This window comes from Mesocricetus auratus, unplaced genomic scaffold (genome assembly GCF_017639785.1).
Source record: "Mesocricetus auratus isolate SY011 unplaced genomic scaffold, BCM_Maur_2.0 Super-Scaffold_100004, whole genome shotgun sequence".
NCBI classification, from domain to species: Eukaryota; Metazoa; Chordata; class Mammalia; order Rodentia; family Cricetidae; genus Mesocricetus; species Mesocricetus auratus.
The window spans coordinates 7,520,654-7,544,249 of NW_024429189.1; the positions used below are offsets into that span (position 1 = coordinate 7,520,654).

The following is a 23,596-nucleotide window of genomic DNA, read 5'->3' on the forward strand; positions in this document are numbered from 1 at the left end:
ACCATCAAGGACTTGAAAGATGCAGGAGTGATAGTCCCCACCACATCTCTCTTTAACTCTCCTATCTGGCCTGTACAGAAGACAGATGGACCTGGAGAATGACAGTTGACCATCGAAAACTCAGTCAAGTAGTGACTCCAGGTGCAGCTGCTGTACTAGTTGTGGTGTCCTTATCCGAGCATAGTAACCCCTATCCTGGTACATGGTATGCAGCAGCTGTTGACCTAGAAAATGCCTTTTTCTAGGCAACCTGACCATAAGGACCGTCAGAAGCAATTTGTTTTCAGTTAGCAAGGCTAGAAGTGAACCGTTACAGTTTAATCCAAGGATATATTAATTCTCCAGCCCTGTTCATAACTTAGGAGTCCAGTAGTGTGAGGCATGCAAAGATATTCCTTCTAAGGCGAAGAATAAATTATTGCATTTGGATTCTGGAAACAATACATTCCTCATTTGGGTGTGTTACCAAACTATTTGGAAAGCTGCTAACTTTGTGTGGGACCTAGAGCAGAAGTCTCTTCAACAGGTCCAGGCTGCTGTGCAGGCTGCTCTACCACTTGGACCATATGATTCAGCAGACCTGATGGTACTTGGGGTGGCAGATAGTGGCAGAGAGGGATGCTGTTTGGAGCCTTAAGCAGGTCCCTATAGGTGAATCACAGAAGAGACCTTTGGGATTTTGGAGCATGGCTCTATCTCCCATGGGCAGACAACTGTTCCCTTTGAGAGACAGCTCTTGGACTGCTATTGGGCCTTAGTGGAAATTGAACATTTGACAATGGGCCACCAAGTTACCATAAGACCGGTTCGACCTATCATGAGCTGGGTATTATCTGATTCACTAAGACATATAATAGGACACGCACAGCAGCAATCTGTTAACAAATAGAAGTGGTGTATCCCTGGCTGTCCTTGAGTAGGGCCTGAAGGCTCAGGAAAGTTATGTGAAGAAGTTTCTCCCCACTACAATGCTATCTGCTGGCACTATACACGTATAACCTCATCGGTTGTGCCTTTTGATTGATGGACTGAGGAAAAGAAGACTGGGGCCTGGCTTCCTGATGGTTCGTCATGTTATGAAGGCGTCACTCAGAAGTGCACAGCTGAAGCATTACATCCTCTTTCTGGGACAGTCCTGAAAAACACTGTTGAAGGGAAATTTTCCCAGTGGGCATAACTGTGCTCACTACACATGTCATACATTTTGCTTGGAAGTGGCCAGATGTGTAGTTGTTTTCTAATTCATGGGCCGTGCCTGTGGTGGTTTGAAAGAAAATCGCTCACAAAGGTAGAGGCAATATTAGGAGGTGTGGCTTTGTTGGAGTAGGTTTGGCCTTGTTGGAGGAAGTGTGGGGGTGCTTTGAGGTCTTATATGCTCAAGCCATGCCCAGTGAGCTACTTCACTTACTGTTACCTTCAAGATATAGAATTTTTTTTTTTTCACGAGACAGGGTTTCTCTGTATTGTTTTGGAAGCTGTCGGTCCAGCCCGGCATCGAACTCAGAGATCTGCCTGCCTCTGCCTCCCGAGTGCTGGGATTAAAGGTGTGCGCCACCACCGCCCGGCTCAGATAAAGAACTCTTAGCTCCTTCTACAGCATGTGTCTGCCTGCCTGCCGCTGGGTCATGCCCCAATGATAATGGACTAAATCTCTGAAAATGGCCACCTCATTAAATGTTTTTCATTTATAAGAGTTACAATGGTCATGGTGTTTCTTCACAGCAATAGAAACACAAACTAAGACAGAATTCAATGGCTTGGCTGCATGAAAGACTTGGAAAGCCAAGATCGGGAAATTGGTGAGAAAGAGGTATCTGGGGAAGAAGTATGTGGATAGATCTCTCCAAACAGGTGAAGGATCTGAAGATTCTTGTTTCCCATGTAAATGTTCACTGCAAGGTGATTTCAGCAGAGGAGGAGTTTAATAATCAAGTGTATGACTTATCTACGTGGACAGTCAGTCTCTTTCCCCAGCTGTTTCTGTCATTACTCAGTGGTCCCATGTAGCAAGTGGCCATGGTAGCAGAGATGGGGATTATGCATAGGCTTAACAAAATGGATTTACACTCACCAAGGCTGACCTGGCTACAGCTGCTCCTGAGTTCCAGATCTGCCCCGCAGCGGAGACCAACACTGAGCCCCAGATATGCCCTCCTTCTGCAGGGTGGCCAGCCAGCAACCTGGTGGCAGATTGACTACAGTGGACCACTTCCTCCTTGGACAGGACAGTGCTTTATCCTTACTGGAATAGATGTTTGTTCTGGTTATGGGTTTGCCTTTCCTACATGTAGCACTTTTGCCAAAACCAGCATCTGGATTTACAGAATGCCTTATCCCCACAGAATTGCTTTTTACCAAGAACTTACTTCATCGTCAGAGAAGTGTGACAATGGGCCCATGGTCATGGAATCCACTGCTCTTACCATGTTCCCCACCGTCCTGAGCAGTTGCTGATAGAAAAATGGAATGGCCTTTTGAAGACACAGTTATAATGCCAATTAGGTGCAACCTGGAGGACTGGGTCAGGGTTCTCCAGAAGGCAGTATATGCTTTGAATCAGCATCCAGTATATGGTACGGTTTCTCCTATAGCCAGGTTCTAGGAATCAAGGGTGGGAAAGGGTATAGTTCTCCTCATTGTCACCCCTAGTGACTCATTAGGAAATTTTTTACTTCCTGTTCATCTATCTTAAATTCTGCTGGCCTAGAAGTTTTGGCTCCAGAGGACGGAGTGAGTGCTCCTCCCTCACAACAAGCATTCCCTTGGTCTCTTTGGGCTTCTAATACTTTTAAGTCAACTGTCTAATGAAATAACTGTGTTAGGGGGTGTGTTATTGGTCCAGATTAGCAAAGGAGAATTGGATTGCTTCACACAAAGAGGTAAGAAAAATTAGTACTGGAGCGCAGGAGTTCCTTTAAGGGAATCTCTTGGAGCTACCATGTTCTGGGATTAACATCAATGCAAAACTACAGCAGCCTAATCCTAGCAGGATAACAAAAGGTACAGACTGTTCAGGAATGAAGGTGTGGGTCACTTCTCCAGGGAAAGAGCTAAGACCTGTTGGGGTGCTTGCTGAGGTTGGAGACACTACAGAATGGGTTGTAGGGGAATGTGGTTATCAATACTAGCAAAGGCCACATGACCAGTTACAGAATGTACATTATAAATAACATGAGTGTTTCTGTTGTATTTTGTTAAGACTATATAGGTACTTGTTTTCTTTCCTTGATTTTTAAAAAAAGGTTTATTTATCATGTAAACAGTATCCTGCCTGCATGTATGCCTGTAAAACAGAAGAGGGCACAAGATCACATTACAGGTAGTTGTGAACCATCATGTGGTTGCTGGGAATTGAACTCAGGACCTCTGGAAGAGCAGCCTATGCTCTTAACCTCTGAGCCATCTCTCCAGCCCCAGTCAGAGTATCAGTGGTTATCATAAGTTTGAATGCCCTCCAGGAGACATTGCCACGTAACCTAAATTTATAATGTATTTGTGGTTGTACAAAGGATAGTTATATAATATTGGCTGTCAACTTCGCACATGTGGAATTCACTAAAATCTAAATGGCTGAGCATACTGGTGAGGGATATTTTTTCTTAATTAAACCCTCATCTAATCTGGATCTTTTGAGTTGGGAAGATCAACCTTTTTTTTTTTTTTTTTTTTTTTTTTTTGGTTTTTCGAGACTGGGTTTTTCTGTGTAACAGCTATGGCTGTCCTGGAACTTGCTCTGTAGACCAGGCTGGCCTAGAACTCAGAGATATGCCTGCCTCTGCCTCCCGAGTGCTGGGATTAAAGTTGTGCACCACCAACACCTAGCTGGGAAGATCCACCTTTAATCATGTGGCACAATACCGTGGACCAAGGCAACTTACAGATTTAGAATTTGTTTTGGGCTTCCGATTCCTGTCATGGCAAGGAGCATGGCAGCAGACAGGAATGATGCTGGAGTGGCTGAGAACTCACAGCCTGATCCACAAACAAGCAGAAGGCATGCACTGGAGCTGGCTGGGAGGATTTTGAAACCTCCTCCTCCGGCACAGTCATACCTGTTAGTCCTTCTCAATTGCCACAAACTGGGAACTAAGTATTCAAGTGCCTGATACATATGGGGGACATATCATTCAAACAGCCATGCTGGGGTTCTTGCTTCAGTGCTCTGTGTATCAGACACTATCCCTTGAGTCCCTTCTAAACTGCCAGTGTTCATAGGATTTCCCTCTCCTGGGCCTGGACCCTGCACCCAAAGGCCTCTCCTGAGACATGGCAGCTACCTGTTTGTTTATAAATGTGCAGGTGCTTAACAGATGGTATTTATCTATGAACAGGTGCAGTGCCCCAGTCTGTTACATTACCTATCATGGTTTATTGTGGTGAGTTAAAAAGAGACAGAACTGAAAAGAAACTACTGAGAAGATTCTTCTTTGACTCTCTGTAGCCCTTCATTGATCAGGACTTGTTGGTTATGGAGATGGGCCCTGCAAGCGTTGTTACATACTCACTCATTTTAGAAGTTTCATGCTTCTGCATGTTCTTCATTCTTTTTCTTTGTTGCAGAATTAAAACATGATATATTTTTACCCATACCTCCAGTAGCTTACTCTGTGCTACAGTGGTGATCTTTGACTTCAGAATTAAAAAGTTAAAGACATTTTCTTTTTCTGGAGTTCATGAGAACCCCTCTCTATTTACTCCAACCCCAGAACTGACTGTTAAAGCCAGCTAGAGAGTATTTCAGGGATCTTCTTTCTGTTTAATGTTTGAGTAGTTGGGGGATAGGTCTCAGAAAATGGATATACACAGACGCCACCTATGAGTAGGATTGCCATATACTGGGAAGACTAATTGGGTCCACTCCATGGTGGCTGGTTTTCCTTCTCAACCGTGGGTCGTTCCTGATGCACACATGCTCCTTTCAGAAATATGAAGAAAGGAGAGGGCTTTTCAGGGCAGAACTTCCTGGATTCAAGGCCATGGAGACTATTAGTAGGCAGGTCTTAAGGGCTTGTTTCTGCTGATTTGTGGTTTTCATGCCTGGAAGGCGGGGCAGTGATGTTTGCTTGGTCTATTTTCAATGAAATATGGTCTTCTTGTAAGTCTTTCAGCTTTCTCAGTTTGTTCCAAGTGAGCAATTCCTGTTCTGCTCATGTGTTGATGTCTATAGAATTGTGTCTAAAGTAATAGGGTTTGCTGATATTTTGGTGATAAATTTTATAGCCTGTCTTCTACCTCTAAAAACATTTGAATGGTATTTCTTTTCCTTTCTTGTCCCCTTTTGACTTTTTTTTTTTTTAGCTTGCTTGCCTTTTGTTTTAGCAGCTGCAGTGTCTCGGAAGAAAAAACGAAGAATGGGAACCTATAGCTTAGTTCCCAAGAAAAAGACCAAAGTATTAAAGCAGAGGACGGTGATTGAGATGTTTAAGAGCATGACTCATTCCACTGTGGGCACTAAGGTAAGAGAGGCATGAGAGTTATTTGCCACACATCTTCTTGGAAATGCCTTCCTGGTTCGAAAGTCTCTTTGGCCAGAAGAATATTTTGTTGAGGTTACTACTGATTAATGACCTCAATCACCATGGAAGGACTAGAGGTCTTGAGCTCTTTTGCTATTGCATAGTCTGGTGGCTTCTTGAAGACCCCCAACACACACTCCAGGAATTCTTCTTGCTGGGTTATTCTCTGAGTGGTAGGTTCCCTAGTACTGGCAGACCTTTACATCTCCTATCACATGAGTTCATAGTGAGTTAGTTACGTTTGTATGTGCTGGGCAGCAGTACATTGCTGTGTTCCAGGGTGAGAAAGCCTTGGGTGACAGTGCCCTGCATGTAAATGGGGAAAGTTTGGAGATGGACTCAGAAGATGAAGACTCAGATGAGCTGGAGGATGATGAGGACCATGGAGCTGAGCAGGCTGCTGCATTTCCCACCGAGGACAGTAGGACTTCTAAAGAGAGCATGTCCGAGACTGACCATGCTGCAAAGGTAGGCCTCCAATTCCCTAGGTGATACTAGTGAATGAAATCATGAAATTGGCTTTCGGTTCTAAGAGGTAGTACTTATGCATTGTTATATACTAGTCAATTTTTTCTTGCTTTGTATATAACATTCTTAGGAATCTCTTAACTGGATTTACTAAATTAACAAAGAAAAGCCGCAGAGTGTACATACCTATAAATGGCTTTTTGTTTTGTTTTGTTTTTTTGAGATAGGGTTTCTCTGTGTAGCTTTGGCTGTCCTGAAACTTGCTCTGTAAACCTGGCTGGCCTTGAACTCAGAAGTCTGCTTGCCTCTGCCTCCTAAGTGCTGAGATTAAAGGTGTGAGCCACCACAGTTTGGCCCCAGTTGGTGTTTTCAATAGTAAGTCAGGATTGATGACATGTACCTATAGTCCCAAATACTTGGGGAACTGAGGCAGTAGGTTTTACTGAGCTGAAAAGTTTGAGACTGACCAGTGTTGCATTCTAAGATCCTATAATATAACTAAATAGGCAAGAATGCCCTCTGCTTGAATGCTAGCACTAAAATTGTTGTGCTTAGTTTTTATATAAACAGAACAGTGTGTGTTCTTTTTGTTTATTTGTTTAATTTTCATTCTTGTAGAATTCAGATGGTCTGGGATTTGCCTTGCCAGTTTGCCACTGCCCATTTAGTGAATATAATATAGTTTTAATGTACTTTTTTCTGATTTTTGGAAGTTTGAATATTGCTCATTTTTATCTATTAGATATTAGGTTGCTTATCTTTTTAGAAACTCATTTTGTAGAAGTTCTTTGATCCAGAAATTATCCTTGTTTGCCTAGTCAGCACAATATTATGTTCTATTGTGGGCCTGCTGAGTCATGTAAAGGTAGGTACTCTGTGTGGACTAGACTAAATGAGGTACTGTGACTGCTGGGCACAGTGGTCCTTTTGAGTGCCTTCGTCTCTTAGCCAGGAAGCTGGACCTGTTGACCAGAGTTGTTTCCTGGTGTTCTTATAGTAAGAACAGCTTCCTCTACCTGCTGAATGTAGGTTTTAGTTGCATCGCATTCTGGTTCCTTACTTCTAATTTACTCTTTGCCAACTAGTACTCTTTATTGTCCCTTTTCCTTGAGAGTTCAACTTGTTTTATTCCTTCCTTACATGTGCCACACATGTAGTTGTCATGCAGCACTTTTAAAGGGATCTTACTCCTTTCTGTGTAAGCTCTTTTCTAATTGGTAGTTGCATTGCTCCGTTTTGCTTAAAACCAAACAAACAAACAAACCAACTGCCAGTGAATTTAAGAAAACTTAAAGTTAGATAAAAGTACCAGAGTCCTCCAATGAAGGTTATATTTAATGGTGAAAATTAGAAGCATTTCTATTACAGTCATAAAATGAGGGTGAGATTGCTGCTTTTAGCATTGACATAAGGAGAATAACATTGAATTTTTGATTGATGCTGTAAGAGAAAAGCCAGAAAAAAAAAAAACTATTACAGCCACTGAACTAAATCATGTGATCAACACATAGGCATCTCTTGTTTTTGTGTAATGTTGCAATAAATGTCAGCAAATCAATAAATGCCTAGTCATGTTTTTTAAACATCAAGTAGAGAATTAGCCGGGTATAGCCACATACACCTTTAATCCTAGCACTGGGAGACAGAGGTGGATGGATTTCTGAGATTGAGATTACCTTAGTGTACAGAAGGAGTCCTAGGTCAGTCAGGGCTACATGGAGAGACCATGTCTTGAAAAGCTGAAAAAAATTCAGAGGTCCAGACACCAGTGTCCATTTCTGTATGTCTATACTCGGGTTGTCTTAAGGATGGTGTCTGTGAATCTTTCGAAGATCAGTAATCTGAAAAACAAACCACAAAACATCTAGAAGCTTAACTGTAATTCTTGGCATCTCCAGAGTACCTGGGGTAACACATTGAACAATAATGTGGTTTAAGAGAACAGCAGAAATTTGCTAAGATTTGTTCAAATGAGAAAAACATTGTCTCCAGGTTTATCTCTAAGCTCAGAGTAGTCTTATCAAAATCTAGTCAAAACCTTCTGTAGAGCTGCATATTCTGTGGAGATTGAGAGCAGTTCTGGGAATTGTGTCAGAGACTGTAGGATACATCAACAGTGCTGAGAATGGGTAAACAAGAGACATCTATAGGGTGTTATTGAGAGTTATCACTGCAGAGGGGTAACATTTTACTCAGGAGTTCCACATTTGTACTTGTCTGATCTTTTGTAAAAGAACTTTGGCTTGTTTGGAATGCAGCTTGACTGTGAATCCTATAGGTTCTGTTGAGCTGGAAACATCAGCTCAACCTGGAGTGCATCCTGCAGAGAGACTAGAGCATACCAGAGATCACAACCCTGCCTTGTAGCAAGTGGATCTGGGATGAGTGGACATATAATTTTGCATTGAGGAAAGATGAATACAGTATGAAAAATAAATTGTCTTTGGTATTCTGATACAGAAAGGATGCCAAAACTTGTTTGTGATTAGAAAAGAGTAAATTCACTGGAGTCTCTCCAGCAGGAAAGAAGTTCAAGCTTAGGCTCAGTGTGGCTGTAAGTGGCCAGGCAACATAGCACTGATGGTTTTAGGGGCTAGACTACTCTTAGGTGAGTAGGGGTGGGTTTGAGTGTGTATTATTTTATAGCCCTTTAGATTATATTTTCCGTGTGTGTGTGTGTGTGTGTGTGTGTGTGTGTGTGTGTGTGTGTGTGTGTGTGTCTGTCTGTCTGTCTGTCTGTCTGTCTGTCTGTCTGTCTGTCTGTCTTTCTCTCTCCCCCTTCCCCTCCCCCTCCCTCTCCCTTCTGTGTGTGTGCGTGCACGCACCCACCCGTGAGTGTATTTTACCTTTTTTTTTTATAGCTGTCTGGCATGCCTTGCATGCACAGTAATCTTCAAACTGCAGTTAATGTATTTGAGTCATCAGAGTGGGTCCATTTGCAATGGAACATCATAGCAGGGAGTGGGTGCAGAAAACTCAATGGTAACTTGTTCTCTAGAAAATCACTGGCCAGAGCCAGCAAGGAAGCTTGTCTCTACAATGGGGCAGACAGTGAGGATCCTTCCATACATGCCTGTCAGTGTTTTTTAACATTTGCTTTGGGTTCATCTAATTGGTTTTTGTTTTTATTTGGCTTTCTCCCTGTTCTGTGCTGTGATCAGATGGATGGAGATTCAGAGGAGGATCAGGAGTCACCTGACACAGGGGAGGATGAAGATGGCGGTGATGAATCTGACCTGGTAATCTGACATTTATGCTCATATAATTCAGATCTGCAGGTGAGGTCACTGTTACCACCTGCTGTGTATGCTGAGAGTCACACGGTGCCCAGGGATCTTCCGTGAAGGAAGTCACTTAGAGTTGTAGCTCAGGGGCAGGTAGAGTGAGTGTCATGACCTGCTTGTTGGGATCCAGCAGTAGGCCCAGCATGCCTGGAGCTTTTTGGCTCTGAGGGAAAGTTGTGGTTTCATTTTTTGGTTATTCATACAAGTGGTGAGTTGGACTGAATTACTGCTGAGAGAGAAGGAGCTGTTGGACTTGAGCTGCATTGAGGTGGAGTCTCTTACTTGGCAGGTAGAATCTTGGGATTTGTAGGAGCTGGGTAGGTTCGAAATAGATGAATCTCTGGAGTAGAGTCTCAGGAGTAGCCCATGTGTGAGTATTGAGTGGAGGAGATAAGAAGCTTATGAGCTTGAGGCAGAAGTTCTATGTGAAGATAAAGTATTGGACCAAGAACTGAAGAGGAAGAAAGTATCCCCTGGTATCATTCTGCTGTGGTGAAGAAGAGGAAGACACAGGATCCTTGGGTTTGGTGACTAAACCTTAGTTCCTGGGGTACTATAGCATGATCAGACAGTAGAAAACTTTTTTTTTGGCAGTGTTTGTTGAAGTTTTTCCAGAAGTTTTTCTTTGTGGAAACATAGGGTGGATCGAGGGGTTGTTTGTAGGAAGGAACCTGGACAACATAAGCTTGTGTCCTGGATATGTTCCTCAACACATTTTACTGGGGTGACTGACATAGACCCACACATCCAACCCATGGCTTGGGGTGGTTTGGCATGCTGTGCCACGTAACTCTTCAGCATAGAGTCCTTAGTGTCTATATGTGTTCTTGAGACGTAGGCTTGAGAAACCCATGTGCTTTCTTCATGTGAGTCTTCCCAGCATCCCCTGGCACTAGAATTGGTATTGTAGGTCACTGTGATTTGTGATTGTTAAATGTCCTTTCTACACTTGCAACATGGGAACAGATATGCAACCTCTTGCCTTGTTATAAATTGATTATATTTCTTTCTTGTTATGCATTGTAGTATGTGACTGTGTGGATTCTAGGGCACGTTGAGCATTGTTTGTTCTTCCTAAACAAGATGAGTGGATACGTATAATGAAAGGTAGATTACTTATAGAACTTATTTACTTAGTCCTGAGTAGAAATTTTTGATTTTTCTTTTCCATTTTGCCAAACTCAAGTGAAACTTATAAATTCTATTTTAGTTTTTCATATCTTTTTGCCTCTAAAAGGACCGGGCTTAATTAGATATCTTGGAGCAGCATGGGTATCTTTAGAATGTAACCCGGAAACATGTCTAAAAGTGAAGTCTTTTAGAGGAACAATCAAGATATAGCAACTATTTGATTTTCGAGGCAAACAACTCATAGTCCTTTTTGCTCTCAGGAGCTCCCCCTGCTTTGCCTTTGATGTGCATGCCCTTTGGTCCTCCAGAGTTCTGAATCCAGTATCAAGAAGAAATTTCTCAAGAGGAGAGGGAAGACTGACAGCCCCTGGATCAAGCCTGCTCGGAAAAGGAGGCGGAGAAGTAGAAAGAAGCCAAGCAGCATGCTTGGTGAGCACAGCGGAGCTGGGGCCTCTGCAAGCTATATGGGTGTGTCAGAAGGAAGCTGGCCGGGCCTGGTGTGTGTGAAGGACTTGACTTGAAAAGAGGATCTCCTGTAAAAAATGTTTGAAATGACTTCTTCAGAGAAACTTAAGTGATCCTCAGGTAGTCTCTTTCTGGTAAACCTAGTAGATCCTGGCTCGTTACCGAGCACTAAGCCAGCATGAGTAGTTTGTCCCCTGCACAGGAATAGTGCCTCTTTTCCTGCATGGACATGTGGAAGAAGGAAGTCTGTGATCCCTGGCTGCCTCTTGGCCTGCGTGGTAGTTTAAGGTGAGATCAGGCACATGTCCTTCAGATCAGATGGACGAAGGGTTAGTGTGCTAAGTTCATTGTATAGCTTCATTGATGGTGCCTGGCATACAGCGTAGAACTGGGGTCAGATCAGCATTGTTATCACCCTCTAGATCTTCTTACCCCTGCTGCCTAGAAGACCTTCCCTTACCCTGTGAGCACCTTCCCATTCCTAGGAAGCCCTTGATTTTCTGTTTTCTTATAGTCTGCTACTTTGTAGAATTCTGTGTGTATGGAATTGGCTCAATGTGTAGAGTCCTTCTTGTTCCTGCTCTGGCTCCTTTTTTGTAATTATTTGAACACCCTCCTGTTGTATATGTTCACAGCAATTTTTTTTTGTTGCTTTCTGAGAAGTGCACAAACTGTATGGGATGCTGTTACTAGTCATTTTCTTGTCTCTGCTGGGTTAGGTTCTTGGAAAGGAAGTTGATATGAATGTCTGAATGCAGCACAGGTGTTTCACATCTTTCTGGCTGACCCAGCTCAGTCGCATACAGTGTGCTCAAGTCTTTGGGAAATAACAAACTGTTCTGAAGCATGGGTCCCATTTTCCACCACCACCACCATTATCACCACCACCACCATGCTTGGGGCTTCAATCCCCTGCCCTTATTGCCTGTTGGGTCTGTATAACTTCGGTGGTTCCAGAGGGTTTGCAGTGGTGTTCCTTGGTAGCCTCAGTTTGTTTTTACCAGATAATAACGAGATGAGCTTTCTCAGCTTATGGGTATTTCCTTTTGTGAACTATGCATTTATCTTCTCACTGAGTTCTAAGAGCTCTTTAAATGTTTCAGATAGAGTTTTAATCAGATGAATATTTTACATGTTACCTAGTCTGTGGCTTGCTTTTTCCATTTTCCTAACAGTATATTTAAGTAAGAAGAGCTAGTGAAAATTTTCATTGAAGTAAAATTTACGAATTGTTTTCTTTAATTTTATTATTATTATTATTTTGTTTTTGTTTTTGTTTTTGTTTTTTTTTTGTTTTTTTTTTTTGTTTTTTTTTTTGAGACAGGGTTTCCCTGTGTAGCTTTAGAGCCTATCCTGGAACTAGCTCTTGTAGATCAGGATGATCTTGAACTTAGAGATTCGCCTGCCTCTGCCTCCTGAGTGCTATGATTAAAGGCATGCGCCACGACTGCCCAGCTGTGAATTGTTTTCTTTTATGGTTCTTACTTTTTTGTTCTAAGAAATCTGTGATTAGGCTGGGCAGTGGTGGTGCATACCTTTAATCCCAGCATTTGGGAGGCAAAGATAGGTGGATCTTTGTGAGTTCGAGGCCATCCTGTCTACAGAGCAAGTTCTAGGACAACCAGGGCTACACAGAGAAATCCTGCCTTGAAAAACAAAACAAAAACGAGCAAACAAAAGAAATCTTTGAGTAAACCAGGCTACCGGGTTTATTCAGCATTCACACAGATCCTTGGTGCACTTTGAAGCAGTATTTGAATATGTGAGGAAGAGTCAGCTCCCTTTTGTAGGACTGCAGTTTATCTAATACTACTTTTCTTTTCTAAAAACTTACGCAAGACTAAAAACTTACTTGTTTTAACTTAAGTATATGAGTATATAGAGATACATACAGAGATGTGTATGCACACCATGTACATGCTTGGTGGCCCCAGAGGTCAGAAGAGCATGTCAGATTCCCAGGACCTGGAGTCACAGATGATTGTGAGCTACTATTTGGGTTCTGGGGACAGACAGGACTCAGGTCTTCTTCAATGGCAGCAAGTATTCTTAACCACTGAGCCATCTCTTCAGTCCCCAAATCAAATTCTACTTATTTATTACGTTGAGATTTTTCTGAGTTTTCTAATCTGCTTCATTTACTCATTTGCTTATTGTCCTCGTGGCACACAGACAGCTTTGTTCATTTGTTGGTGTAGCTTTTCCTGATGGAAAAGAGGGCAGCCATGTGACAGGGGAAGGTGTGGTGACAGGGGAAGGTGTGCAGAGACCTCCTGGGTTTGTTGATATGGGGCTTGTGTGCCTTCCTGAGCGCTTCCTCTGCCTGTTCATTCATATGGCTGTTTGTATCACCTCAGGTGCCCTTTGAGATCAGAAAATTCACGTGGTTTTCACTGTTGGCTTTCACAATTGTTTGTGGACCCAAGCCTAAATGATACTTTGAGGGCAGAAATTCTGTCTTTTTCATTTTGGCTTCAAAGTGTAAAATCCATAACATGAATTTTACTGTTTTATGTAAAATGCTTAAAATTTTACCAAGACTATTCATGTTCTTGAAATTTCTTGTCTAAGATCTAGACACAAAATACAGTTTTAATTAAAATATGTTTGTATCATACTTGCATTAATGATTCATTTATTTCTAGTCTTTTATATAATCTTATATTTAGAAGAGTCACTGGGAAACAATTATTTGCCCTTTGTCACTGTTAAGTATTATGTAACTTAAACATACTTTTTAGGATTCCTCATGAAATGTATTTGTTGTTGGAAATACTCAATTTTGTGCAGGTCTCTCAGGCTATCCTGGGAAGTATGGACAGGCTGGCCTATTGCTTCTGCCCTCCCTTGTCCACAAAGATGAGGGCCTACATAAGTGTTTGTACCTACTATGTGATCTGAACACTAGTTTTGGAATTAGCCCTCTTTTGGGTCTGTCCGTGTTGACATGTTTAGATTCTCTTGCCCTTTGGGGAGCGGTGGACTTCATAGACTACCATGTCTGATGGGTTAGATGTTGACTGTATCCCCAGGGACCCTCAGGTGTGGGCCAAACATTAAGAAGGCTGGCATCACCACAGGCACAGGTTTCTATCTACATGGTTGTTTCATCATGTTAATGGGGCATCTTATTTTAAACTTTAAAACAATTTACAAAATTTTATTCCTTTTGTTTTCCTTATGAGATAGGGTCTCACTATGTATCCCTCAGAGATCCAACCGCTACTGTGTCCCAAGTGCTGATATTAAAGACATGTTCTGGCGGGTCTACTTCATTAATCACATTTTTATCATTTTCTTAAGTATTTTGCTAGTTTTTCTTTAGAATATCTGGATATAAGATTGCATTAATTGGGAGCTGAAGAGATGGCTAGGCAGCTAAGATCATTGGGTGCTCTTCCAGAGGACCAGGGTTTCATTCCCAGTACTCACATATGGGCTCATAACTGTGCATATCTTGAGTTCCAGGGGACCTGCCACTCTCTTCTTAACTCAGAGGGCACCAGATTTCCATCTGGGGCACATTCATACATGAAGGCAAAATACATAAACATACAATCATTAAATGTATCTAAAAATTTTTAACTTAAAAAAAAAGAATGTGATATGCTCATGGTTATTTTGTTTTGCATTGTTTTTTGGTTTTGGTTGGGTGGGTGGGAATCCTACTTGTTCATTGTGTACCCCACGCTGGCCTTGTTCTCTCAAGTGCTAGCATTAGAAACATGTGCTACAATATCTAGCTTTGTTGTTTTTTCTTGACCAGCCCCTTTCTTGTGAAACTGGGCATACATGGAATTAACAAACTAATGTACAGGAAATAGATTGCTAGTAGAAACTGATGTGGTCCAGGTAGTGTTTTAAATAAGTTCATGAGAATTAGTCCCTTTTCTGGGAACTGGCCTCATAATTAGAATGTTTGCTGTCGTTTTTTTTTTTTTGGGGTGTAAAACAGAAGTATTTTTATTGTATGGGTGTTTGTGTGCATGTCATGGAGGTCAGAGGATAGCTTATGGGAGTTGGTTCTCTTCATCATGTGGGTTCTGTGGATTGAATTTGGATTGTTGGACTTACCTACAGGCACCATCTTTTCAGTCTTCCTGGAACGTTCTGGATATATATGGCTGTTGGGCAGTTTTCATGATGTGTGCATTCTGTGTATAGGTTCCGAGGCTTGTAAGTCATCTCCAGGAAGCACGGAGCAGGCAGCTCTGGGAGACAGCGCTGGGTATATGGAAGTTTCTCTGGATTCCCTGGATCTCCGTGTCAGAGGAATTCTGTCTTCCCAGACGGAAAATGAAGGTTGGTGTTAGAATATGACCACACCATCTTGCTTGTTTACTGGTCTGGTTCTGTGTTTGCCTGATGCCCCCTGGTGGATAATAATGGACAGTTTGATAAAGTGCATTATTTCAAGATGATTGAAAAGACATGATGCAAATGCTTGGATGAGAGACAGAAAGTGTGAGTGAGAGCCCTCTAAGAGCAAAGTAGCAGATTCCTTATGCCAAATTTATGGTGCTAGTAATTGTTTCACAGTGTTTTCCCAATTGTGGACCAAATGTATGTGGAATCCTTAGGACATATAGTTTTGCACTGTGCCTTTGAGTGATGTCTGATTTTCGCTCTGGCTAGTTGTAGCCTGCCTTCTGGTCTCTTGCTTGGGTGTGTTTGCAGTGGTGTACAGCCTCCGGTCACAGGTGCAGTAGTATTTGCCATTGTGCCTGAATTATTGTGGCTTACTCCTACTTTCTGCTCCCTTTTCTTTAAATCACTTAAAAACCAATGGAAAATAATTAATATACCTAGCTTTTTCAGATTTTGGATGCTTAGGAAGCTGTGATTTACTTTTGTAATTTAGTAAACCAAATCTTTTGCTTCTCACATGAATCTTGGGTTTGTCCAAAGAAGCAGATTCATTGTAGTTAACCATGCCTCCCTTCTAAATTAAATAGAACCATACTTTAAGTATTCTAAACTTTTAGATTTGGAAGGTTAGGAATTTAATTGTAATCAGGAAATAGTACTTTATCAAACCAACCCCAGTACTGTATAGCAGAACCCTGCCTGTTGTAGGTGAGTGAACAGGATATTATAATGGCATTTAGGGGGCCCTTCTATGTAAAAATGTTCTGATTCATCTCTCATACAAGCAAAGATCAAAAGTGATAAATGCAACTATAAAGTCTTAAAATGAAAACACATCTAGGTTACAGGGGAGTGGGGAGCCAGTTTGTAGTGCTGTTCCCTTGGGTTCTGTGCTGTTTTACAGATTGATTTACCTGTGATTGATCAGCACTAACTCATTAATCAGTGATTTGTTTGTATGTAACAAACAAGCTTTTGACTTAGAGAATCAATTCCTTGAAGAAAAGCAGCATTGCCTAATTGTCTTCATAATTTATTTATCCCTCCCCCCATTTAAAAAATTTAAATTAGAAGCAAGCTTCTTTTACATGTCAATCCCAGTCCTGTCCCCTTTTTGCTCCCCAGGGAGGGTGAGGCCGTCCATGGGGGATCTTCAAAGTCTGTCTTATCGTTTGGAACAGAGTCTAGATCTTCCCCCATGTGTCCAGTATCCCTCTATGTGGTGTGAACTCCCAAAGTCCATTCGTGAACTAGGGATAAATACTGATCCACTACTAGAGGCCCAATAGATTAACCAGACCTCCAAACTGACATCCACATTCACGGGGTCTGTAACAGTTCATGCTGGTTTCCCAGCTATCAGTCTGGGGTTCATGAGTAACCCCTTGTTCAGGTCAGCTGTTTCTGTGGGTTTCTCCAACCTGGGCTTGACCTCTTTGCTCATCACTCCTCCCTCTCTGCAACTTGATTCCAGAGTTCAGCTCAGTGTTTAGCTGTGGGTGTCTGCTTCTGCTTCCATCAGCTACTGAATGAAGGCTCTAGGATGGCATATAAGATAGTCATCAATCTCATTATAGGAGAAGGGCATTTAAGGTAGCCTCTCAACTATTGGTTAGATTATTAGTTGGGGTCAACCTTGTAGATCTCTGGACATTTACCTAGTGCCAAATTTCTCTTTAAACCTATAATAGCTCCTTCTATTATGGTATCTCTTTTCTTGCTCTCCTCTCTTCTTCCCCTGACTCGATCTTCCTGCTCGAACCTCATGTCCTCCTCTCCCTTCCTCTTCTCCCCTTCTTATTCTTCTACACCCCCCCCCCTCAATTAGCTCAGGAGATCTTGTCCCTTCTCCGGGGGACCATGTATGTCTGCCTCTATTAGGGTTTGGGTTAGGTGGGGTAAGTGTAGGCTTATTTCAGGCCCTGCTTGGACCCATGTCTTCATTTTATTTTATTTATTTTTGGTTTTTCGAGACAGGGTTTCTCTGTAGCTTTGGAGGCTTCCTGGAACTCACTTTGTAGACCAGGCTGGCCTGGAACTCACAGAGATCCGCCTGCCTCTGTCTCCCGAGTGCTGGGATTAAAGGCGTGCACCACCAACGCCCGGCTATGTCTTCATTTTAATGTATGGAATTGAGATACCTGAAGGTAGGTAATAGGAGTACTGGTACTCAGACAAGTATGAGATCAGATCTTAGGAAGTTGCTGAGTCTGCTTCAGTGGGTTCAGATGTCCAGTTCAGTCTTGGTTCAAGATGGTCTAGGCTTGAGCTGAGGACCTAAGTAAATGTTGGTTTGTGCTTGTGTTGTCTTTTCCCACTATCTTTGCTTGCAGGCATGTGAAGGTAATAGGCTAAGGATTTGAGCTTGGGTGAAGACAGGAGCTGAGGATACTGGTGTATGGTATGGATGATCAGGAAAACCCAAGCTCAGAAGAGAGGTTGTGTGTGTGTATCACTCTAGAGGTGGTGGAATTGTTAGAAAATAGAGCTGATATATGGTATATTCAGAACAGCAGGCAGTTCATACTCTGAGGGCTAAGAAGAGTCACACGAGTAAAGTGCACGGTCACTTGTAACAAGCAAGCTGCACGCTCCACAGAGGCATATAAACAAATAAAAAATAGCCAATGAATAGTCTGATGCAAATTCACTCCTCTCTATCTGCTGTACCTGGGAGGGGACATGAAAGCACATTCCAAGAACAATTCTGTGCTTTTGAAGAAACTGCGATCACAAGACTTGCATTGGTTTCTTGGCGTTTTCTCATAAACACAACTCTTTTTTTTTTTTTTTTGGCAGAGGGTTGTTTTTTCAAGACAGGGCTTCACTGAGTAGCCCTAGCTGTCCTAGAACTTGTTTTGTAGACCAGGCTAGCCTCAAATCTGCCTGCTTCTGCCTTCTAAGTGGTGGGATTAAAGGCATGCACCAGCACTGCCCAGCCCGACTCCATTCTTGAACTGTGTTCTGACAGTGTGCATGCATCTTTTGATGTCTCTGTAGCTCTCCCCTTTGAAGATTGGAGCACACTCGTGTCTGACAGTGCTGCCCAGGAACGTACACTCTTCCATCTCACCTTAGCCGCATGTAGTTGGTGTGGCAGGAGCACAGTTGCTGGACCCCTGTTTTATATTTGTTGTGTTTCCCGGTTTATAAACCACATTGCTGAGCAGGAACTCCTCGGTTTATACTCCAGTGATTCTGGTTGAGTTGTCTTAGCTTTCTGATCTTCTGGGGTTTAGTTACTACAGAGAAGTCAGGCAGCTAGATTTATATGTCATAGAAGTTTGTTGCTCATCTTTCTTTTTTTTGGGTCTGTCAGCTTGGCCTTGAACTTCTGATCTTTCTGCCTCACTCTCCTGAGTGCTATGATTATAGATACGTACCAGCACACCTAGTGTATTCAGTAGTGCTGAGGATCCAACCCAGAACTTGGTTCATGCTATGTAAACACTCTGCGAACTGAGCTACATTCCCATCATTTATTAGCTCTCGATGGGGACTAGATTAGGTGGGGCCCATATCAGGTTTTCAAGAGTCCAGAGGTGAACATTGAATGTCTTCTTGGGGTGAAGATGGACTCCTGGATTCAGCATAGTATTGCTAGAGACCAAGTGAGGCACTGTGTGTATCCGGAGAGTTTGAGGGATTTGTGAATCAGGCAGCTCCATACCAGAAGCAGTTCAGGGCTCTTTGAAAGGGTACCAGAGCAGGCTTATGTTGAGCCAACTGAAAGTCGGCCAGAAAAACCATTACATGGTTATAGTTATTTGTCTTTTCTGTTGATAAGTCCTTCAATAAATCACTTGGCTGGTTCTGAGTGAATGAATCTGTTTCATTTTTCTGTAATCCAGACATTCAGAAGAAATAGCTCAGAATTAGTTTTCATGAAATGATCAAGGTCTCTAATGGCTTGGGGTACTCAGGGTTCTTTGGGTTTGGTCTCAATGACAGTTGCTTTAACAGTCTTTTATTTTAATTAATTAATTAATTAATTAATATTTGAGACAGGGTCTTACTGTGCAACATGACTGGTTTAGAACTTGATATGTAGTTCAGGATGGTCTAGAACTCAAAGAGGTCCTCCTGTCTTTGTCTCCTGCTACCTTGTCAGGCCCTAGTTTGTTTTTAGGTGTGAATATTAATTATTTTTCAGAGTTGCAATATTGCTTCAAACTCAGTTCACCTTTTATTTCTTCCATTTCATATGAAAGAGGACATGGTCTGCTCCTGTGTCTTTGGAAGAAGCAGTCCCTGAAGCTACTAGTCAAATCCCAAAATCCCTTTTACGTGTTCTTTCTGAGTGGGTGGCATCAGCTTTGCAGTGCACAGACTTTGCTTGGGCCTTGTGGCTTTTTTTCCCTGTGGTGTTTGGCACTATATTATTATGAACCTTTTTTGTTTGTCTGTGTGTCTGTCAGGTGTGTAGGCGTGTGGGCCATGGCGTGCCTGTGTGAAGCTTAGAGGACAGCTTTCAGCCTCAGGTCTTTCCGCTTTCAGCCTCAGGTCTTTCCTTCTACCATGTGGTGATTGGCCTTGGGTATTTAGACTTGGCAACAAGCACTTTTAACTTTTCAAAGGTATCTCACAGGCCCCACTTTCCTTTGATTTCCTTCTTTAGCTTATTAAATGGATCCTTTGGTTGGTGAATAATATTCTAGGTAACAATTAAACCATCGTTAGAACCTTCTAATGGAATTTCTTTTTTATGGTTGTAATTGAAAACCCAATGAGGAAAATAATGTCTCAATGTGTAGTGAATGCTTTTCTTGCTTGGAAACCAGGTTTAGGAATTGCTGATAAATATGCAACCTGGTCTATGGCATGGACCCTATAAATATAAGTTAATAAGTTTTTTTTTGTGGGTGAGATACAGTCTGCCACCTTATTTTACATGTAGGATGTTACAAAAGAGTGTGTGAACACTTTCTGCTGAGCAGTGCTGATATGCAATTTCAGTTCATAGGGGATCACTGTAAAGACTGTAATTGATTGTTCTCTGGACAACCCTTTGTAGGTCAGGGTTGCTTGAGCTGATGTGTCTGTGTGACTTAGGGCTGGCCAATGGTCCGGATGTGCTGGAGACGGATGGCCTCCAGGAAGTGCCTCTCTGCAGCTGCCGAATGGAAACCCCCAAGAGCCGCGAGATCAGCACCCTGGCCAACAACCAGTGCATGGCCACTGAGAGCGTGGATCATGAAGTAAGCCTGTTCATTTTTCCTTAAAATGGCAACAAGAACTGTCATGTTTCAGAATCACAGCCTTTCCCGTTAGACCCTAGTCAGCAGTGTCAGATAACCAGGAAACCTACACAGACTTGTCAGATTGGTGGAGCAGCAGATCAGTAATAAGATATCCAAGAGCTTTTCAGCTTGCTTTAAGAAATAATAACAACAACAAAGCAAGGATGAAGAGAAGTGCTGCGTTTGCAGAGGAACTAAGTTTGGTTCCTAGCATCCACACCGAGTGATTCACAACCTACTGTAACTCCAGCCTCAGGGCATGCACTTGCTCTCTTCCAGTTCTGTGGGCATATTCATTCTTACATACCCCACCCCTTTAAAATCCTTTTTAAAAAGGGCACTAGCATACAAACTATGGTTGGAGGAAAGTGGAATATTTCGTGATCATCCTTTTATAAATGTTTTTTTTACCAGCTTGCTATATTTACTGAGAAGTGAATAAATTGAGGGTTGCAGGGTTGGAGAGATGGCTCAGTAGTTAAGAACACCAACTGGTCCTGAGTTCAATTCCCAGCAACCACATGATGGCTCACAATCATCTGTAATGAGATCTGGTGCCCTCTTCTGACCTGCAGGGATACACGCAGACAGAACACTGCACACTAGACAAACAACTAGATGTAGCTTGTTAATCTTGCACTGTGAGAGGTGCTTTTTGCTGTGACAAGGCCCTCCCTGCATCTGACCATCTGTCCTCTGGGAGAAGGCCTGGGCCAGTACCTGGCTTCTGTCTTCTCCCTGTTGCTTTCCGATGACTGTCATTCTAGTAAGGTTTCTGGGCCATTTGGGCTTTGGAGCTTTTCTCACTAGTTAGCCAATTTGAGTATTAACTGTTAGTTTTAGGATTGAAATGTTTGACAGCAGCAGTAACACAGCATGTTTCTAGTATTCAGGATATGGCCATGAGATGTCACACTTGTCTCTGCAGTTTTCTCATGCTTCAGAGATGTAGGCAGAGAGGCTAGGTCACCTGTCCAAGCCCAGGAAAAGATAGAAATAGAAATGTTTCAGGGGCTCACCCCGAGCTGTCCACAAAGTAGACTTGGGCAGTTAATGGGAGGGCCTAGTGTGTCTCTGTATGGTGCTGGGTCAGCTCTTTGTGAGCTGATGCTACTGGGAACTTGCCCAGCTGTTGTTGCTCCTAGGACCTGTCAATACAGCCAGAGTTTTTACTTCAGTGGAATTGACCAGTGTCATGAGTCTTGCGTTTCTAAAAGCTCTAACTATGCTTTAGTCCAGGAACCACACTTTGAAAACTGCTGGTTCTCTTATTTTATTGACATGGGTGTTAGGAAGATCCAGTGAAATCTTGTCTCAATTTCAGAGTTTACCTTGTCTAGGTTTTAGGTCCATATATCTGTGTCCCAGGATTGCTGGCTTTTAAGCACGTCTCTTCTCTCATTGGACTAAGCAGCACTTGTTGTTTCTAGTGTTTTTGGTATGTCTGTATTCAAAGATTATTTAAAGTTTTATTTATTTATTTATTTATTTATTTATTTATTTATTTATTTAGTGGATAGGTTTGCTTTGCTTGTGTACTATCATGTGTAGGTTCTTGGTTCTCAGACAACAGAAGCTATTGTCAGATCCCCAGAACTGGATTTACAGGTAGTTGTGAAAGTGGGTGCTGAGGATGAAACCTTGGTCCTCTAGTAGAGCAGCCTTTTTTTTTTTTTTTTTTTTTTCTTTATTTTTCAAGACGGGGTTTCTTTGTGTAACAGCTCTGACTGTTTTGGAACTTGCTTTGCAGACCAGACTGGCCTCGAACTCACTCTGTTTCCTGAGTGCTGGGATTACAGGCATGCACCAGCCATTGCGCTTATCTGCTTAGCCATCTTGCCAGCTCCTGTATTAGAATATATTGAATGCCACTGACCTACGAGGAAATGAACCCCAGATCCTGATTTTAGCTGATGGCTTTTTTTTAAATGCTGTTTAAGTCATTCTCCTTAGTGTTTGTTGTTTTGAAAACTAAATCTGAAGACATGGGTAGATTTAAGGCTTAAGACTTAGATGATTTAATCTTGGCAAGGAGGGCATGCTACAAGGCAAGTGTGGTAGGGTTTTTGTGGTAACTTCCTGTCCTTCCTCATCAGGTTTTTCCTTGTAGGTTTTAACTTCTGATTGATTACTGACTGTGTTCATTACTTTGTTCAAGTTAAATTTTGTATTTCTAATTTTCCCCCCTGCTATCAGTGGTTAGAATTCTTTGGAACAAATGAGTGTTCCCTCAAATGCTGGAGTGGTACGGTGTCCCTGAAATATGTTAACATTGGAAAGGCAGAGTGCATAGCTATAGCTATGGCTTTGGCTTCTGTGTTGTACATTGGGTATGATTTGTTTCTCATTCCCTCCTTCCCAGTTCCTGCAACATTCTTAGAAACTTAGGTTTCTCTTTATATGATATTTGTTATAAGTTGTTTTGTTGTAAAATTAAACCTGTAACCCATAGTCACACTACTTCAGGTGATCTCTGATAGAACTGCTAAGTCCAAGAAACAGAGCTGTTTCCTAGGCTGCTTGGATTTGGAGGTTCCCACTGTCAACTTAAGTTGTAGTTCAGCAGAACTCTGACTTTTGTGACAGAATTGCAAATGCCAGATAAGCCCAATAGACTGAGCACAAGATTGATACTTTTCATTGATGTTAGCAGCTTCTGATACCTGTTGTTTACCTTGATCATGCATTGATGGTTTCAAAATGATCCTATAGTTCTTCCATGGATTGTGCATTTATTGGCTGAAATAATCTCATCTGCTTCGTTAATGAGTTGTATGCCTCTTAACTGGCAAGGAAGCACAGATGTGAGATTCTTAACCTGTTTCTAGCAGTTCTTAAGATACCAAATTGGTTCTTCCTCGGCTTTTGAAGTTAATTAGTTCTCCTTTTACATTACTATGAGCTGTTGTATTTCAGTATTTAGTGGAGTTAATTCTTTGTATTATTATTAAAGCTCAGATAGCCTTACCCTGGGTTCATGTCAAAAGACACTAAAGTTTGTGAAATCTCATTCTTAAGCTTAAGTAAGCACTTGGAAAACTAAAGCCACTGGTCTGAGGTCTAGTTGTTATTTGAGTGTTAGGGAAGTATGCAAGTGCAAGCACACAAGTCGATACCAGTGTGA

At 42.1% G+C, this 23,596-nt stretch overlaps 1 protein-coding gene across 9 annotated transcripts in view; it reads left to right on the forward strand.

Annotated features, from left to right (window-relative positions):
* The window catches only part of Ehmt1 (euchromatic histone lysine methyltransferase 1), a 128,622-nt gene that overhangs the window by 56,359 nt on the left and 48,667 nt on the right, over positions 1-23,596 (forward strand). For 7 of the 9 annotated variants that reach the window (XM_040745283.1, XM_040745284.1, XM_021235077.2 and 4 more), the window contains exons 5-10: positions 5,299-5,456; positions 5,796-5,984; positions 9,146-9,223; positions 10,708-10,828; positions 15,029-15,166; positions 20,285-20,430. In XM_040745283.1, the coding sequence (XP_040601217.1) occupies positions 5,299-5,456; positions 5,796-5,984; positions 9,146-9,223; positions 10,708-10,828; positions 15,029-15,166; positions 20,285-20,430 (830 nt within the window). The remainder of the gene's footprint in view (positions 1-5,298; positions 5,457-5,795; positions 5,985-9,145; positions 9,224-10,707; positions 10,829-15,028; positions 15,167-20,284; positions 20,431-23,596) is intronic. The other 2 variants (XM_021235079.2, XM_021235082.2) reach the window with 1 other exon arrangement.